Source organism: Protobothrops mucrosquamatus, unplaced genomic scaffold (genome assembly GCF_001527695.2).
Source record: "Protobothrops mucrosquamatus isolate PMUCROS unplaced genomic scaffold, P.Mucros_1.0 scaffold48, whole genome shotgun sequence".
NCBI classification, from domain to species: domain Eukaryota; kingdom Metazoa; phylum Chordata; class Lepidosauria; order Squamata; family Viperidae; genus Protobothrops; species Protobothrops mucrosquamatus.
Window position 1 is genome coordinate 2,368,362 of NW_015386430.1, and position 20,284 is coordinate 2,388,645.

General features: G+C 33.4%; 1 protein-coding gene across 1 annotated transcript in view; it reads right to left on the reverse strand.

The window, feature by feature from the left end:
* Positions 1-20,284, reverse strand: part of DPY19L1 (dpy-19 like C-mannosyltransferase 1) — a 64,531-nt gene that overhangs the window by 3,044 nt on the left and 41,203 nt on the right. The window contains exons 13-21 of the mRNA XM_015811757.2: positions 14,237-14,296; positions 12,389-12,469; positions 10,985-11,086; positions 9,470-9,541; positions 8,188-8,228; positions 6,514-6,541; positions 5,934-6,053; positions 4,662-4,836; positions 4,190-4,289 (exon numbers count right to left, since the gene is read on the reverse strand). Coding sequence (XP_015667243.1) covers positions 4,190-4,289; positions 4,662-4,836; positions 5,934-6,053; positions 6,514-6,541; positions 8,188-8,228; positions 9,470-9,541; positions 10,985-11,086; positions 12,389-12,469; positions 14,237-14,296 — 779 coding nt within the window. The remainder of the gene's footprint in view (positions 1-4,189; positions 4,290-4,661; positions 4,837-5,933; positions 6,054-6,513; positions 6,542-8,187; positions 8,229-9,469; positions 9,542-10,984; positions 11,087-12,388; positions 12,470-14,236; positions 14,297-20,284) is intronic.

Consider the following 20,284-nt stretch of genomic DNA (forward strand, 5'->3'; position numbering starts at 1 on the left):
TTCCCCTATAAAAGCCAATTAAAACCAAATATTTATAGTCTGTGACATTATTAAAATCATTAAAAATTATCCCTATTTAAAATTCACCCTAGGTCAGTCCCGCTTGCTGAAAAAGCCATGTCTTGAGGGCGCGGCGGAAGGTTAGGAGATCCGGGATTGTCCGGATCTCGGGGGGTAGCTCGTTCCAGAGGGTGGGGGCTGATCCAGAGGGTGGATACTGATCATATTTAATAATCTATAAATGAAATTCTGCAAGTGGTCATATATGAATTAACACATAAGAGTTATGGATCTACCAAAGATCTTGTGAATGGTGAAATATAATCATCACCTGCTGGGAGATATGCCTGAGGTCCGCTAGATGGTAAATGGGGCAGTTTCTATGGTTTAATGGCAAAACCAAAGGCTTAGGTTGAAGCATTTCTGAAGCGATTAAGGGAATGACAGTAATCCTTGGGCAAAAGAGCATACAAAGCTACAACTTGGATGTGAAGTCTCCTTGAAGAATTTATTTTGAAGCAAATGTATATGGTAATCCGGGAGGATTGCTGAAGTAAAACTCCCAATACAAAATCCTTTCCCCCCCGGCAACAATGATCAAACAAATCACAATGTGGGTGACCAGATTTGGTGGCATGTCTTCAGGCCTTTTGAAAAAGCATGGGGGAGGCAATTTTATCTTCTTGGAGGGAGCTGTCATAGAGAAGGCCCTTCTTGGTCCCACTAGATAGATCTCCTTAAGCAAGAGGATTGTAACATACCTGCCTCCAATCTGGTGGGAAGGGTAGACAAACTATATAATAATGTTTTTAAGATCAGTGAAGTTTTGATATTTCCTGCTGAAAGTTGATTGTTACATAGTTGGGTTGTAGCGAGGAATGCAAAACCAGTATAGAATGGAAGGCCAATATATGTAAAGGGCTTCCATAAGGAATATGAGTCAGCTAATTAAGACCTCAGTAAGACTGTTTCCATGAACATCAATGGACAACTGAAAAAAAAGCTAAGGATCAACAAAAATTAGAGTGAGATGATATTAAAAAAACAAAGTAGGACTAACTGTGATATGCAAACAGTAAGGAACTTGGTCCTAGTCATCTTTAAGTGCAGAAGAGTGCTCTGAAGAACTAGGTCTCAAAGAAGGTCTGTCACAAATCTTCTGAGATTGAATTCCATGTCAAAAAGGACCTGGTGGAAACTGGCCAGGAAAGGAAGAATAAGCAAAATATGGTTGGAAAAAACGTATGTGGAAAAGACTTGATATTACTACAGGTGGCATTAGGGAGTTACCTCTTCTTCATCTTCTTTTCCCCTGTTAAAAACAAATACAGAAGGCCCCTTAGAAATCTTTATTAGGAAATTTCTTCAGTGATGATGGCACATATGAAGTTATATCTTATAGGAGGCAGTGGATTCAAACAATTGCAGAGACAAGCAAAAGAGTGTCTAGAAAGATTTTGAGGATGGATAGGAACATTGGGACAAGATAAAGAAGCTTTAGAATCTTCTGACCTATAAATCTGCATCTCAAAATGGGCTCAGAAAGACTGAGGTCCAGGAGGGGAAGTGGATGGTTTAACGCACAAAGTAGATCCTGCGCACGCACAAATGAAGCTTCACCCGCACACCTGCCACTTATGGGCCTAGTTCCTATAGGGCACGGACTGGTACCAGTCCACAGCCTAGGGATTGGGGATCCCTATTTTAAAATAATTTACAGGATTCTAGACATCTTACAATAAAACAAATAAAAAACAAAATACACAATATAAAATTAAAAACAATAGCAGCTGGGCATGATCTGACCATTTATACAGAAGACAGGCCCTAACCCTCTAACTCTTATAGTTAGAAGAATATTTTTTAGAATATTTTATTCTCACTTTGTTGCTACAAACCAATTTTGAAATCTCAAATATGCTACCTTACTGATAAATCTAATGGAGAAGATATTGATCTAGATTTGGTGATCGAACTTCTTCTATTCAAAACATAACAAGTTTATAAGAAAGTCTGGCCAAGAATTTTTTATAGCATATTTTTTTAAAAAAAAAATCAAAACATTTATAGCACACTCGACATTCTTTAGTAATCAAGTGGCACACTGGTTAGGATGAAATATTGCAGACTAACTCTACCCATGCCAGTTCGATCCTGACCGACTCAAGATTGACTCAGCCTTCCATCCTTCCAAGGTCATTAAAATGAGGACGCAGATTGTTGGGAACAATATGCGGAGTCTGTAAACTGCTCAGAGAGTATGTATGGAGTGTTATATAAGTCTATTCTTTATAAAATATTGACTGGATGAATTCCTATATAAGATTAGTTGTACACATCCATATTCTTTTCGAATTTTTTTCTACCCAGATAGTAGTACTTATTACATTCAAATGTATCTATCTGCTGAGGTAGGTTAGATTCAGTTTCAAATGAAAGGGAAGCATATCTTTTATGTTAAAATATGTTGTTCGGAAATAGCAATATAAAGCTGCTGCAGTAGAACCTAGGTAGAGATGAATACAACTTTTAGAAAGTTGTCCATTGTCCTTCTTTTCTACCAATTTCCAAGTTAATTAGAGCAAGCTTTTGAGCAAGTTGCTAATGAAATCATGGCAATCAAGATGAGGCAAAATTGTCTGATGTAAACTAAGATTATCTTTGTGAAGGGCACAATTGCTAAATTTAATTTGAACTGAACTTTACATCTGTTATCTTATTTTTATTAAGAATGTTTTAATTAAATACAAATATTTATTTTGCTAATAAGGTATTAATTGGTTTTACATACCTAGAGTTTAAAGTTGTATAATTTTAAAGGAATATGTTTTTAGAGAAAAAAGAATAGAACTTTTCTTATCTAATTTGTTGCTCATATGACCAGAAACATCACAATTAACAAGAAAAATAATAAACAGCAAATAAAAATAAAAACTCAGATCCATGGCAATAAAGAGCTACTTCCTGTAAATCAAAACTGAGATTAAAATTTATTTAAAGGAGAAGAGTAAAGAAAAAAAAATAGAAATTAGGTTTTATTTGAGTTCCCCTTTAATGATGGATATTCTTTCTTGCAAAGTCTTGTTATCCTAAATGAAACAAAATATTTATCAAGTCACCCATCGCTCTCCATGATAAAGCTTTTTCCTAAATCAGTCATTATTTATTTATTTGATTTCTGTAGCCACCCATCTCAACAAGTGACACAGGATAGCATTCATTATAAAATATAAAAAAATTAAAACATTGAAATAATTAAAGCAGTACAAAATAATATATATAGCATCAAGTAAAACTATTATTATGGATATAAATATATGCTCTTAACACTTTTGAAATTCCAAACCTGGGTCCATGACCAAGTCTTCATAATTTTATGGAAGGCCAACAGGTCATGGAAAGTCATTCTACTATCTGCAGAATATTCCAAAAGACAGGGTCTACAGCAGAGATGGCATGTCTCCTGGTTCCCAAACCCAACATTGCTTGACTGCTAGAATCCACACAGCATGCCCAACATCCCTGACCAAATTGGGCTAATGGAAACAACTGGAAGTAGATGGTCCCTTAGGTATCCTTAATATCTATGTTATGTTAGTGTATGTATATTCATCTATCTGAACAAATGAAAAACAATTCATATTCCTACTACAATGCTTTAGTAAAGTGACTTAACACATTTACTTGAAATTGGCCAACTGAAATTACCCATTAATTTAATTTAATTTATTCATTTGAAATAATCAAAATTAAAATAAATAGCTAAGGGGGAGGTTGTTCATTCACACAATTGGTCTTATAGTAGTCTGAGTATTAGTTCTCACAAAACACCAATTTTTAAAGATAAAATGATGAAGTTGCTGCTTACAATGAATGTCAACTTCTACTTAGTATATTACCTCCCACCAAATTTAAAGGAAAATATTAATTGTACCTGTTTTCTTTTAAATTCTGCTGCAAATTAAAATATTAAAAATAGAGTGAGACAGGAGGTTGATAAGTACCAAGACTTATACATGGGCATATTGGGTATCCTACAATTAATAGCAGTAACATTGTTCATTATGAACATTACCTCCCCCCTGTTTAATTGTGTCAGATTCTTATACCTTCATATTAATAGTTACAACTAGAAAATTCCTACACACAACAATCACAACAAACCTTAAAATATGTACTTAAGCCTTACCGTAAACCCGCATCCTCATAATGGGGATGATTCACTATAGGACGTTGTGCAGATAATTTTACACTTGCCATTGTAGGCATTGCTCCGGCAAAAACAGCATCTGAAATAACAGGACATCTAAAAATGCAGGAATAATTAGAAAAAGAACTAGAAACTACCATACATTTTTAGTTGTATCAAACTTTTAAAAATCAACTTCTCCCTCCAAACCATAAAAAATTTATACAATTAGATATAATCTTGTAAAAGTTTCCTTTCTATTTAAAACATGCCTTTCCATTCAAAATGCATTTTATAATTCCACATAATAATAGCATTTATAAAGACAGTTCTTTCTTAAACTGTATCACTTACACAGTAGTCATAATAAATCAAGACACCAGGAATAACTGTTCAATGTTAAACTTGTTAGCCTTCTAGCAGATTTTACATTCAATATTGCAATAAGAAGAGTTTTCTACTCTTGTTTTACCTGGCTTAGTATTTGCTTTTATCCATAGCAGTAGTTCTTCCTGGGGCAAATTGCTAAATTCTCCCACAATACTCCATTCTTTTTGAAGATTTGCTATTCCTTCAAATGCCATCATTGCCAAAATTGCAAGAACAAGTGTTCCAGGTTGGATTTTGTAAAAAACCCATCCAAACAACTGTGAAAGGAAATGATTAGGCACTTAATCAAAGTGATTATTAATTTCAGTTTTAAAACATTACATCAAGCTATTTTAAAACATTGTTCATGCTGATTTAACCACTAAAGTTAATCACAGTAATTATAAAAATTCACATCAGTATAACTACTGATTATATTGATTTAAAAAGATTTGAAAACTGTCTTTAATTCCAATAGAAGAGCATGTCTCAAAAGTTTTTCCTTCAAGGAAAAACAAAGAAAGTCCAGTTGCCTTTGGAAAAAGGACTTTTGAGACAACCATGACCTGGATGACTGAGAATCTCCATAGACAAATAGAAGAGATTATAATAACTCAGGATTGAACTGTGGTTCTCTCTGAATTTGGTTATTTGCTTGGAGACATTTCATTAGCCAATTAAGTAATATCCTTCCACCGGTGTTTGAGTTATGAATGGAATGTGCTGGCTCCATTACACTCGTAACTCGAGGAATTCCTTACAACAAATTTAAAAACATTTTCTGATCAATGTGCAAACTTAAAATCAAATTTTATGTGTCTGAAAACAATGTAAATTGAGTGAAAATAAGGCTGGTATTGCGGCATGAGAGAATTTTCTTAAACGAGATGGTAGCAACCAGCAGTTTTTTCAGTCTTTCTCTCTCTCTGTCAAATTGTTCATTTAGCAAACATTTCACTTGTGATTCAGGGAATAAATTGTGTTTCCAAAGTAAGAGAGGTTGTACTCATGATTTACATCTACAACTGAGCCCAGACTTAAGTCATGTCAACAGTTAAGTGGGTCATCACATGACCAACCTGGCTTTATGATTATTTTCATTAGTGAGCAAGTGAGAAGTAAACATCCATTTCTGGCAAAAGTGTAAATCACAATTACATGACCAAGGATGTTGTAATGGTAATGGTTGTAAATATTTGTTGGTTGATGAGTGCCTCAAATGCAATCAATGACTGGAAGGCTGCCCCTGGAATTTCAAATCATTTGAAAAGTACCATTTTAGGGTCTATTGTAATGTCAAGGACTACCTGTATTATCACTTACTCCATAAAATATGTCACTATACCAATAGTATGACAATGAAGCAATAATTTACCTGTTTTGAGCATAGCAAGGATGCCATAATGCACATATGTGGAGTCAGAAACAACTTTAGTCTCATTATTAAAATGGCAAGTATAGTAAAAAAAAGTAGTTGTAATGCATGGTATACAATCTGCAAATAAAGAAGAGAGTAAGAAAGCACAATTGTTTTTAAATGTGGTATAAGGTACATAAGCATTAAGTAACATCTAATTTTTATTGAATCCTGTTCTCTTGGGGCATATTATAATTTTTAAAATGTAAACTTTTTGTAGTTTGAAGTAAAAATTAGGTATTTTAGAAAAAAGCAGCAACAATATTAATGACAAAAATATGTCAAGAATATTAAGCCTTACAGAAACAATACACTCTTAATCCCATGATATGCATCAAAGTAGCAATTTAGAATTATAAAAACTGTTCTGCAAACTGGATTACCTAATCTGTCTTTTCTTATTGCTTTAATTTGACATTAACTTTTTAAAAAATGCATAAAATTCCATCTTATTTTAAAATATTTTTGAAACAAGACAATGCTGTACAGAATAGATCTAAGTGGTATTTTGGAAGAAAAGAGAGAATGAGATCCTTACCTCACCCTGATTAAAATAATACTCCTGTCTGAAATAAAAGAAACAAACCTAGTCAATTTGTCTATAAAATTATAAACAAAGCCCTAAACCATATGTTAGCTTAAACATTTATATCAGTCTTATAGACATTTATAACCATCAGATGATATTCTATGCTTCAGTTATAGTTTGCAGATTGGTGATAAATATAAAAATGAACTTGATCTATAGGTATTGTCCTGTGAGATCTTCCCCTCTGTAGTACATTAGGTTGCAATTTGAAATTTTTAGGTACCTTTTTTTTAACAGAACTTTTTTATATTGGCTTTTCCTAGCGTTAACTGTTATAATGTCTTTCTTTTTAAGGATTTTTAAAACTTTACTCAATTTAATTCTTGATTTTAATTTTAGTATGTTTTAATTACACTAACTTTCTGAGATATTTAGGTGCGTTAATGAGGAGAGGTTATATATTTTAATATATAACAAAATTGTGGAATACATCTCCTTACAAAGAAACAATTACAAAATTATAGACCTTTAAATAACTGAAATTATGAACTTTTTAAAGACGAATTGCATCAACATTGAATCAACAACATTACTGGTACTGTGTTTATCAGGAGCAGTCTATTCCCAGAAGGTGCTGTTATAGATTTGCAACAAAACTTATCTGAGAACAACATAAACGAATTTGTCATTGAATATAGGTAAAGGTAAAGATTTCCCCTGTCCAGTTGTGTCTGATTCTAGGGAGTGGTGTTAATCTCCATTTCTTAACCAAGGGGGGCAGTGTTGTCCAAAGACATTTCCGTTCCGGCATGACTGTACACTGAGGCACAGAGAAAGCTGTTACCTTCCCACCGAATTGGTACCTATTTACCTACTTGCATTTGCATGCTCTATGAGCAGAATGGAATTCCTATGGTGGGCCAGAAGGAAGCTCAGACCACAAAGATCCAAGCTTTGTTTCTCCAGCCTTCCCCTCCTGCTCTGGGACAGAGAAAGAAGATTGGATTCCAAAGACTCAAGCTTCCTTTTTGTGATCCAATATGGCGGTTACCTTCCTCTCTGTGTGCTAGCCTTTATAGCCTTCAGAAACATTGCATTCACTAGCTTTCTGACAAATGCCATTTTTCTAAACAGTAAAGAGGCCGGAAAAGGCATTCTTTAGCTTTCTGACTGGAGTCTCTCTTTGAATGGTCATTAAGTGACTGGACCACCTGTACTTAATATATGATAGGGTAGATGAATTTGTTCAGTAGATTTTTAACAAAAATGCTTTAACTTTATGACATACTACAAAGTATGGTACTTATATTTCATTTAACAATTGTCTTTCACAAACCTCTGAATATAGAACTTTTTCCATTGCTCTATAAACAATAAACTTTCAAGACCTACAGTATGTAATACAGAACATCCACCTTAGTTTTCAGAATTGGGAACTTCATGCCTGCGTGATATTTTTGTATTGTGAAGGAGGCTCGTATAAGCCCAGAGCCAAGAAAGGAAGTCCGTTTTATTGTGTGCAAGATATGGAACACTAAAAAGAGAAATCAGACCCTTTGTAGTTAATATCTAGAGAAAATGACAAACTGATGTTAAAGGTTGAGAAATCCTTTAAACCTTTAAAGATGCACAACATTACTAATAGTATTTCTCTAATTGGATTTTCAATAAAAATATATTTACCTTTCAGAGGATTTCTTTTTAAGCATAACGTATTGAAATGCCTATGAGACATTGATTAAAAAGTAAACAAGTTAATTTTTTTTCTTCAAGGACATGTATGAATTACAAATGAAGAGATATTTATTGCTAGTCATTTACATGGTCATGCACTACATTACTTTAGACATTAACTTAGTCATTCATATCTGAATGAGCAAGACTTTGCTCTGTTACATTATTGCAAAAAGGCTAAATAAATCTATTAGGTGTAACTGAAATGTGAATGGAAGGAAAATGTGTGCAAGTAATTTTTTTCCTTTCCCCTTCTCTCTTGATACATTCCTTTACATCATCTGAAAAACATATCTACAGCATCAGTCAAAAAGTCTAAAATGTGACTTTCTTAATTATAGTAGGAATTGAGGTGGGATAGAGGGAAAATTATCTAAAATTAGTAAAAGTATTTTGCACATAATAGCTAATTTCAAATAATTCCTCCATTTTACACATTTCCTAACCCCCTGCACAAGCACTCCTCATTTAGCAACTGCCTTGGATAGTGACCATTTGCAAATGTAACAGTAACAAATGGTAATAAAAATCATTTTCCAACCAATGTGTGCATTTACTACAACAAATACTTTCAATGTGAAATTGATTAGTTTGTTCAATTTCAGGCAGCAACTCCAGTTAAAGGTTCCAATCAACTAATTAATGAGCTCAGCTTGTTAACTTGCACTTTTTAAAGAAGTGCTGCACTGCAGAGAAAAACAGTTCAGGAAGAGATAGCTGAGAGGAGGCAAAAAAAAGAAAAAAAAACAGATCAGAAAAAGGACACTGTGTGAGAAAATTTTATCTGAATGTGATGGCAGCAACAACGATCTTCACAGTTTCTCACTTTCTCTGATACATGATGCACCTAGCAACTATTTCACTGAAATAAATTGCAATCACTAAATAAGACCTAGTGGTACTTCTATAAACCTCTGTATTAATCTTCTGGAAGGCTTTTCAGGGCAGGAAAAGGTATAAAGACTAATTCTGATGTTTTGCCTAAGTGTGTATGCTATTCAATACATTCAAAACTGTACCGTTCATCTGCATTTATGAATAACAAAAGTTGACAACACAGAGGTTACATTCAACCTTTAAACTGCTTTTTGGTGGATGGCAGGATCCTGGGATTGTTCCACCAAAATTGGGTAGCTGAAGATTGAACCCTGTATTTGATCTCCAAGAACTATTTTGTTTTAACATGTGACACAATATGTTAAAGGTAAAATAAAAAAGAGTGATGACATACCTTTACAACAATTACTGAAAAAAGAATAAGAACTACTGGAAGCAGGAGCGTCTTCATATATCTAACTGGAGTCTGAAATTAAATTAAGTTTTATGTAGAGAAATTTGATGATAAAAGTGTAAAATAATCATTTTTAGGAAATAGTCACAATTACTCCTAATAAGCTAGTATTTTATTTTGTATGGCATTTTCAACTATCACATCTATGCATTTCTGTCCCCCTTCTTTCTACTTAAAAAGTTCTGCCTCAACTAAGCTCATATGCAAGTTTATTTTGTAAAATTTCTTCATTTAAAATGAAACTTTTTAATTTATATTTTTTGCATTAGGAAAATCATTCTTGAAAGACATCATATAAACACATCATAAGATTTAGAATCCTCTATCTACATAGAATCTTCTATTGGGTTCATGTGGATTATTGTGTATAGTTAAATTATTAGAAATAATTCTTATTTATGCCTATCATTTTAGCAATTACACATTTGGCAAATTGTTTTGGTTTGGACTGTGAAATCTTTGGACCGTAATAAATAAATATGTATTTGTTCTGAATTCATTTCAGTGATTATTTCTACTATGTTAGATGGGGCTTGTTTTGAAATAGAATTTAATTCACTTTTAAATAAATGATTTTACTTAATATTCCTGCAAGTTTACATATTTTTGCAGTAAAAAGTAAACTATTATGCTACTGAATAGACTGGCTTATGGATTATATGACCAATCATTTTGGTTCAGTCTAGCTACAAAAACAATGATGCAGAAACCTAAACGAACATCAAGAAAGTAATAAGCAAAGATAAACTGAACAGCATTTTAACTTCAGCCTTAATCTATATCGTATATAAATTTCCCATGTGTGAGAAATTCATATGCAAATTATTCAGAATAGCGCTTAGACAGAGTATTTGAAGAGTCTCTGCTTTTGCATAAACAGAAACACATATATGCACTCAGTCTAGCCAAATGTCATTTTGGATGGAGATGAGCTGGCAAAGTAGAAAAAAGACAGATAAAAATTATAAGTTTTAAAAAGTTTTTTAGTAGGATTAGTCCTTGATTTAGGACCAGTAACTTAGTAACCAGTAACCATTTTAAGTTATAATAGACATATCATGGAAATAGTTACAACCCATATTTGAAGTTCCAAAAGTTGTCCCTCCAGTCAAATGACTGAACTTTGAGATCTCAGCAACACGGCTACACTTATAGCCATTTGCAGTGCCCTGTGACCATGCAGCTGCATGTTTTACTGAAAACCAGCACCTACTTCCAGCTTTTGCCCAAACCGCACCCATAGTGAATCATTGATTTGCTTAACCACCAAAAAATAAGTCATAAAATTTGATCTGACATATGGCCGATTTGTTTTACAACTATCACAACTTAGTACTGTGATGGCCCAATTATAGTCATAAGTCAAACACTACCTATATCAATAGATTTGTATGTTAATCTTATTAATTGCAAAAGGATTGAAATGTATTAAATCAATGAATCAATGATACTTACCTCTTTTTCCATGAAATCAAACTCCACAGCACAAGTATACATTGATGTATCAAAATCTCTATAACCGGTAAGTTTTGCTTTTAACAGATTACTTATATGGACCTAATTGAAAAAAAATGACAGTGAAATGTTTGTTAGACAAATTAGTTCACATTTTTTTTGAAATTAAATTAATGTATTATGTATGTTTGTATGTGAGCTGTAATGTAAAATGGATAAGTAACTATTATTGGCTCATAACTATAATCAGTTTTGTTCATGGTATCAGAATATACTGCAAGAAATGGGCAGAATTCGAATTTTAAAAAGGCCAAGAAATTGATAGATGCATATGCTTTACTGTATTTATTTCCAAATTATTTACTCCTCCTTTCCATGCAACAGCAATTCATGTCTAGATCACTCTGTAACTGGCTCTGGGCCAGCCATTGGAGATGATCTGAAAGCTACAGCTAACACAATGTGACAAGATTGATAGTGGAATGATTCTGCTGATTTAAAATAACATCTATTTTAAAGCTGATGCATTGAGTACAGTAGGCTTCCATGCATATTTAGAGTGCTATTACCTTTAAAGTCCTACACAATATTGTACTGGATAATGTGAAACAATACTTTACTGAATACAATCTGCCCATCTGATCTGGTTTCCCAGAGATGCCTGCTAAGAACCTCTATTGTTTGTGAGGTACTGTACATGGATGTTAACAAGCTAGCAGGTGTTCTTAATAACCTCTACTTGAGACAGTCCTCTCCCCTTGGAAGTCTTTTCCAACAAGTCTTTGGCTTAAACTGATTGGCGGGCAACCAGACACTTCTGCAATTCACTGAGAGCAACAAAATGTGCAACCTACATAATTTCTAGCATCTCACCAGCATAAAAGAGTGAAGGGAGAGGGACAGAAGAATGCCCCTGAAAAAGTTTCAGTAGCTTCTGGGTGTCAGTGACAAAAGGAGGCTTAGTTTTTCATTCCAAAAATCAGGACATGTATTATTTGACATTTGCTTCAAATCTCAAAGGAAGAGCACTGTGAAACTCAACTGCACCAGACAGTACACCTGATACAGCCATAGTGTAAGACATTTATAAACTGTCCAATTACTTACTACTGCACAATGATTGCTGTGTTCCATTATATTCTTCAGGTACCACATCCAGTGGAAGATAAAGAGGTTCAAGGAGGGTGATTAATTAATAGATCTAAACTTAATATAAATTTACTTTTTAAACTACACTACAATTCATGGGCATAATTCTCAAGTATATTTTTACAACTTCAGGTAAAACTATGGCATCTAATATGAAAATGTAACATTATACATATTACCAGAAGAGAATACAAAATATACAAAGCTAACAAACATTATTTGGATAGCAAACATAAAAACTAACTTTTAACTTACATCATCAGATATTCCAAATATTAGACACATCAAGAATTTCAAGATAATTGTCCCAAACAGGCAAGAAAATCCTTCCAAAGCCTATAGAAATGATAAGAACAGATGGAACAGGGACAATGTCCTCCAGATTAGATCAATTACATTTGATTGCAATTTGTCTAAACTGTGCTTACATTTATTCTGCTCCAAACTACTAGAAAACCCAGTTTTAAAAATGGGAGAGGCAAAATCTGATTCATATATATCTTGATGTTTCTTCAAATCCAACAATTTTTCTCATTTTTTTACAGAAAATATTCTGTCATCACTGCTTAAAATATGAAGGAAATAATTGACCAGTACTAGTGAAAGTATATATTGGAAAGATTTCCACATAAGTACAACTATAATTATTATAACAAAATAGTTACTTTAATTTTACCTAATTGTTTGTTCTGAACCATATTCTAGATTTAAATAAATCAGGAAGCTTTCATTCAAGATATGCTACAAGGAACTGAATAAAGATTTTTCCTTATGTTTCTCTGAATGGTCCAAATTACTTTCTCAGCCATTCTTTTATTATTAAATCTAATTGTAAGCCATGATTTTACCAATTTAAAAACTAATAATAACTTGAGTCCTTTGCTGCAATGAGATGCAATAGCAACCTGTAGTTTACCCACAAATAGGGAGTAAGTTGAGAAAATATTTGGATAGAAGAAAAAGCAGCATGCAAGCAAAGTATTTTGCTCTGCCTGTGCTTGCAATACTGTGTTTATAGCATCAGGATTTCTTTATTTACAACACTGATGAGTAGCTGAAATAGAATATGTGAATGACCTTGGAGGATGAGGGAAAGAGATGCTAACCAGGAAAAAAAAACAGACAAGAAAAGGAGGCACTCACTAGAGCTTAGCTGTAGGAGAAAGAAAATTAGGAAGAAACAACCCTAATAAATAAAATGTTAAAAATGGCAACTAAAGTTTGTACCTTCAGACTCGTAAGAGTCTATTAATATAGCTTTTACAATAAAGTAGATATAGTTGATATAGTCATGTTTCCTGTCTGGTTTATCCAGGAGGGCTGACAGTAGCTTACCAAACTCATAAAATATACCCTCTCCTTCTTTAATGACTGTATTCTGTTCCTCAATTTGGTTATTAAGTGAAATAGTCACTAAGTGAACATGTGACAGAAATGGAGCGAGGGGGAGAGGGAGAGTGTGTAAAAATCATTGGTTGCTGCGGTCCTTATTCAGATAAAGTTCTCTATATTGTTTCCTGTGCCTGATTTCCCTTCTTTTTTTAATCCTCTCACATTGAGGAGAAATTGCTTAAATAAGCTATCTTTTCCTGAATTGCTTTTCTTTGCAACACAGCACATCCCTAAAAAATCCTAAGCACGTTAACATGCTCAGCTCTGTGATTTTAATTAGTTTGGCTGGCTTGACTGCTGCCTGAAACTGACCAGACCTTAATTGGCTTTTGTTGTCAGGGCATAAAACTTGGTCATAAATAAACACTTTGATCAGAAAATAAAATTTATTATTATGACAGAAATTTTATAACTGTCAAATTTGCAAGGGGTTATTATTAATCAAAGCAAATGCTAAACCAGGAGTGATCACACTAAAATAATTTTACAAATATCACAATGATGTAAATCAGAGTTTAAAAAATAAAAATGGGGATAATAAACAAATGTTGGACAAATAGCAAAAAAAAATAAAAATCAAATTTACTATTAAACAGATAAATAATAAAATTTACTTGAAAAGACCAATATAACATTAATATTTATATAGTTTAAAAATCATCTTATTGATCAAATATCTGATAATATTCATGCCATAAAATAATACCTTACCCACAAAGGAATATTTTTGGTATACAATTTCAGATACTTGGGGCCCAGTTCCAGAATACTCTAAAATAAGAAAATTGTTGTATTAACACTTGCAGCTTAAGCATTAGTTCCAGAATATTTCAGCTAATGTGATTCAGAAGATGAAGCAATAAATAAGTAAAAATGGTATCAGATACACCTGAAGAAGTATTGTAAAACTATAAACATAACCTTGTTGTGAAACTGATTATTGCATAAACTGATAAGTATCACCACTGCTAATTCAACTTGTAGAGATTAAGTCATTCAACTAGGCTGGCACAATTCTATGGAATTTTAGTATAAATAATTTGCCTATAATGTAGTCTGACAGTCAATGTAAATCCCATTTTGTAATATATAAAAGCAATTAACTACGATTAGAATACTGTATTTTTAAAAAGCTGCTCTAAGAATATTTAGATTTTTTTTTCAAGCATATGTAAAGCACATCCATATTCATTCATAGTGAAAGATGAGAACTTAAGGAAGCCCATAATATTTTGCTGTCATCTTAATTTAATTTGAAATACAACTTATAGTTTTCCCTAAGCCTACCAATGCCTTTCTTAATTAAACAAAGATTAAACATCTTTAATCTACTAAATATTAGCATTAGGCTAATGATTTTATCACTCTATTACAAAACTATCAACATTTTCTGCAAAGGGTCACTTTGCAGAGTGAGATGGACAGCATATCAATTTAACAAATAAATAATTTTCTGCAACTGCATGACATTCAGAAGATATTACAGTTGAAACTAGAAATAATTTTGTAGAGACTGAAACATATTTAATTCACTGAACTAATAAAGAAAAAAAGGATCTAGAAACACATTCTATTTTTTGATATTATGATACAGATAAAGGGCATCTGGTAAAAGACTCGTTATACTTACAAAGACTAGGGAGAATGTATTTGAAAGAAGCCTGACAAACAATGTGAACCTCCCTAAATAAAATCCTCAGGGGGAAGAGATAGTGTGACATCAGGCACATGGAATAGTATTGCATAAAATATATAGGATATGGAGGAATCAAAAAATGAATATATAAATAAAAGAGGGAGTAGTTCAAGTTAAGTGATCCCCAACGTTCCAGTCTTGCTATACAAATTTACAGATTGTAGGGAACCAACAACCTGAAAAAACTAGCAGTTTTAATTAAAAATAGTCAATTTAATAAACTTTACTAAAACCTAGTGGAACAAAATTTAAAGGGCATAGGCCAGAAATAGTGTCAGGTTTGGAGAAGGGTCACTGGTGCCTTTATATGTGAAGAAAGATCCAGGAATCTGAACAGAGGGACCAGTCAAGAATCTTTTGGTATGAATGCAAGAAAAGGTAAGAACAAAAAATGTACAATATTGTAGGGGTTCCTCACTCAGGCAAGATGTTAAGAAAGGAAGAAGCATTATTCAATTTGCTGGAAATAAGATTATGCCAAAGAGCCACAAAGCTTATTATAGAAATGAAACAAGGGTTGAACAAAAATAGATAAAATATGCAGATATATCAGAACACTCTACAGATTATATCAAATTAAAATCCAGAGAACATCTGGTACTAGAAGATTTACATTGTCAATGGCTTTGCAACTCACAGAAAGATTCCAAGAATAGGAAACTATACAATTTGAATATGATAAAACTATCTTGAAATGGAACAGTGTACAAACAATGAAAACCTTATCACTAAAATGTGGGCTGTTAAAATTGGAAATGAAAGATGAAAACTGTATGATGATCTGGGCAAAAAAAATTCAATATAACATACCAATTGATCAATGGGAAAATAGGATAAAGGACTGAAATTTATGTTATTTATTTTTTTGTATTTGTATCCCATCTTTATTATTTTTATAAATAATTCAAGAGGGTGAACATATCAAATACACGTTCCTTACATATTTTCTCCACAACAACCCTGTGAGGTAGATTGGGATGACTGAGAGTGACTGGACCCAAATCACCCACTGGCTTTCATGGCTAAATTTGGATTTGAACTCAGCCTCCTACTTTCTAGCCTGAAAATCACTGAAGAAATTCATCTATAATTGGAAGCTGTTTATGGATGTTTTGCAGGAAATAGAGAAAAATCGCAATACGGATTTAATAAATGTTAAAATTTATAAATGAAAATATATATTTTTTTCTTTGTTCTTTCTTTTATTGGGGAAATGTACATTTTATTACAGTCTTAAATTAAGAATCCAATGAAAGTGTTCCTTATATCCTTGGAGGAAGAAGTTGGAAGGCATTCTTGGTATATATTTGTTTTCCTTTCTTTTTCTTTATAGCTTTTCACATTTCTATTCCTATTCTCTTTTTGCTCTTTATCTTTTTTGTTAGTTTATGCCATTTTTATGTGTATACTTTGCAAAATATTATGAAATTATCTGACAATTTGCTGGGATGGCTATAAAGACAGGAGTTACAGTTAAGGAATTTGCTGGTGTCTGATTAAATATGGATTACAAATACATAACTTGGAATATAAATGGAAATAATGCTCACAAAAAAGAAAGATTTTTCATGATTTGATAAAACTAATTCACAAGGGGAGTTAAAATAAATAAAAAGAAATGTTCGATTACATTAGTAGTAAAAGAACATATGGTAGGATAGTAACAAATAATTACTTTGCTTCTTTACAAATGGAAACTGTGTTTAAATACACCCAAGCAGAGTAACCAATAAAGGAGGAAGTATCAATCCAAGGTATGTAAAGAGATGGCTATAGATTGGCTTCCATTAAGCCGTAAATCTCAAGCACTACATATACATCTAAGAATCTTGAGAGAGTTTTCAGATATCAACTTGGGGCTATCTTCTGAAATCTGAAAAACCATAGAGAATAGGCATAATGTAAGAGAAATGGGACAAGATCAATTTTCTTATCTTCAAAGAGGGAAAAAGGGATCCAGATTACTGCATACTAATAGTCTGATATTGATACTGGGTGAAATTCTGGAACAGATGAATCTATATAGCCAATTTGTGAGCATTTAGAAAAAAATATGTTGCAAAAGTTCATCAAGAGTAGCCAGTTTGGTCCACTATATATAAAATTATATATAATAATAGCTATATCTTCATAAATGACTTAGATGAGGGAACAGAACAGGAACTCATCAAATTTGCAAATGACACCAAACTGGCAGGAGTAGCCAATACCCCAGAAGACAAGCTCAGGATCCAAAAAAATCTTGACAGACTTGAACAATGGGTCCTATCCAATAACATGAAATTCAATGTGGAGAAAAGCAACGTTTTACATTTAGGCAGGAAAACCTGAAGGTACAAGTACAGATTAGGTGAAATCTGCTCAAAAACAATAACTGTGAGAGGAAACTTGGAATCTTAGTGGACGATCACTTAAACATTAGTCAGCAGTGTACGGCAGCAGGCAAAAAAGCTAATGCAATCCTTGGTTGTATAAACACAGGCATAGAATCAAAATCACGCATTAATCAAAATCAAAATCAGTATTAGTGCTGCTTTATAAAGCCTTAGTAAGGCCACACTTGGAATACTGCATTCAGTTTTGGTCACATTACAAAAAAGATGTTGAGACTTTGCAAAAAGTGCAAAGAAGAGCAATTAAGATGATTAAAGGCCTGGAGACTAAAATATATGAAGAATGATTACAGGATTTGGGTATGGCCAGTCTAGAGAAAAGAAGGACTAGGGGAGACATGATAGCAGTATTCCAGTATTTGAGAGGCTGGCCAAGGAGGAGGGGGTCAATTTATTTTCCAAGCACCAGAAGGCAAGACAAGAAACAAAGGATGGAAACTAATCAAGGAGAGAAGCAACCTGGAATTAAGGAGAAACTTCCTAATAATGAGGACAATTAATCAGTGGAATAGCTTGCCTTCAGACATTGGTTTTCAAGGTTTTTAAGAAGTGACTGGACAGGCACTTGTCTGATTTGGTATAGGGTCTCCTGCTTGGGCAGAGGGCTGAACTAGAAGACCTCCAAGGTCCCTTCCAGTTCTATTCTGATTGATTATTATAGTAGCTCCAGAATGGAATTTAACAGCTTTAATATTATTTAGAATAGAGATCTATTAGCAGAAAGCATGTATACAGTATTCCTCATGTGGCTGATCTAAGCAGGTAACCAGCAAAAGCAACTTTAGAACAGTGCACTATTTGATTAGGTATTGTTAATTATATAAATCATATAATATAATTAATATACAAATTCTTGATTACCATGTGGCAAGAACGGAGCAACTTCCTCTGCTTCCTTAATGTGAGTTCCAGACTGCTGCAGATCACTGCAGAGCTTTCCAGAGGTTACATTAGGAAAGCAGACTGTAGACTTCCGGTTCTGGATCGCGGCGGTCGCAACTGTGTGAGGAGACTGCTCTCCTCCCCAGCTGAGTTTCCGCTGCCAGTAGACCCTTAATCGGGTCGAAAAGCCGCCTTGGAGGGGCGGCTACCGCTGAGGAGGTCGTCGTCGTCTGTGGGAGAGCGGCAGCTGCTTCCACGGCCCGAGATTGCTCCTTTGGGCCGACGGTGGAAAGACCGGCCACTAAAATGGCCGTTCACCTTGCCGCTGTAACCAGAAGTCAGAAGAACATCTAAGCACAGGAACCACTGTGGCTGAGCCGGGTGAGACTTTTTTTTCTCCCTCTCTTGGTTTTCTTTTTTCTTTTGTGCCTGTAAAAAGCACCTTTGAAATTATTTCCCTGCTCTTAGAAGGCGGCGTTTGTAAGTGTGGGAAAAAGAAGCTTAAATGGACTGAATTAATTTAAAGTGATTTTTTTTTCTATTTTTGTTTTTTTTTATTCACTTTGGGGTCTTGGAAAAAAAATTTTTTAACATCTGTTATTGGACTTGAATTTTTCTTTTTTCTGTGTTTCCTGATCTTGTTTATGAGATTTCTGGTCTCTGGGAGAAGATTTTACATTGTACTGAGGACACCTTGTGGAAAAAGTTAAAAGTGCAACTCTTTCTTTTCTGACGGTGAGACTGACTTTGACCTTCAGATTACCATAAAAGGAAAAATACAAAGAAAATTAACAGCTGTACTGGTGGGGGTGGTTACTGATTAAATGTTCCTTGAACACAGCCTCTACTAAATGATACAGACTGTTCCTAAGTATTTTTGAAATGGAGCAACCCTATGTTCAACTTGACTATAAGCTCATATTGGAAAAACTTTATAAAGGTACTGATGAAATATGTTTGCAAATAAAAGAATTTACTATGGAAATAAAAAACAGAAAGCCTGCTTTGAACTTACAAATTGACCCTCAGACTTTATTTGAGCATTCTACAGACCAAAAAACAACAGAAGCGGGACTAACCAAGGGTAAAGAAGATTCTATTTTACTTCACATGTATGCTGATGAGATCTCCGGGGAATCAAAAAGGACTGTAATTAAACCACCTACAACTCTAAAACCAACAGAAATGGACAGACAAGCTCAACGAACGGAGAATTATGGTAATTTGGATAAGCAACTATTATCTACAAAGTTGGACATAACTGAGTCTGCTATTCAACAGTTTCAAATGTGGAGATTTGACTCTTTAAAACAACAAGGAATTACTCACAAAGGAACTAGGTCTCTAAAACAGAAAAGGGGACGTTTCTGTTTGATACAAAGGACACCACAAGGCATAAAAAGTGACTTGTTCATTGATATAGAGGTGTTGTTATGGAAACCTGTTTGGCATAAAAGGAAAGCTAGAATAAGATTTAAGAGTGTGATTTAAGGCTTTATGTAACGGGTTTAAAAGGCTTATCAGATATGGACTGATTTATGGCTTAAGACAGTTAAATAAGATGTTAGATTGAATAAAAATTAATTTAATGAATTTAATAAGAGGTTTGTTTATGTATTAATATGTTTTGGATATAGTAATTTTGGGAGGAAGTTAAAGGAATTTGATATTGATAGATTATAAAATAGAATAGAAATAGTAAGGTATTTTTCTTTTTTCTTGGTTTTGTCTTTGTTTCTTATTTTTTGTTCTTTTTTTCTCTTTTCTGTTTTGAACTAATTTTTTTTA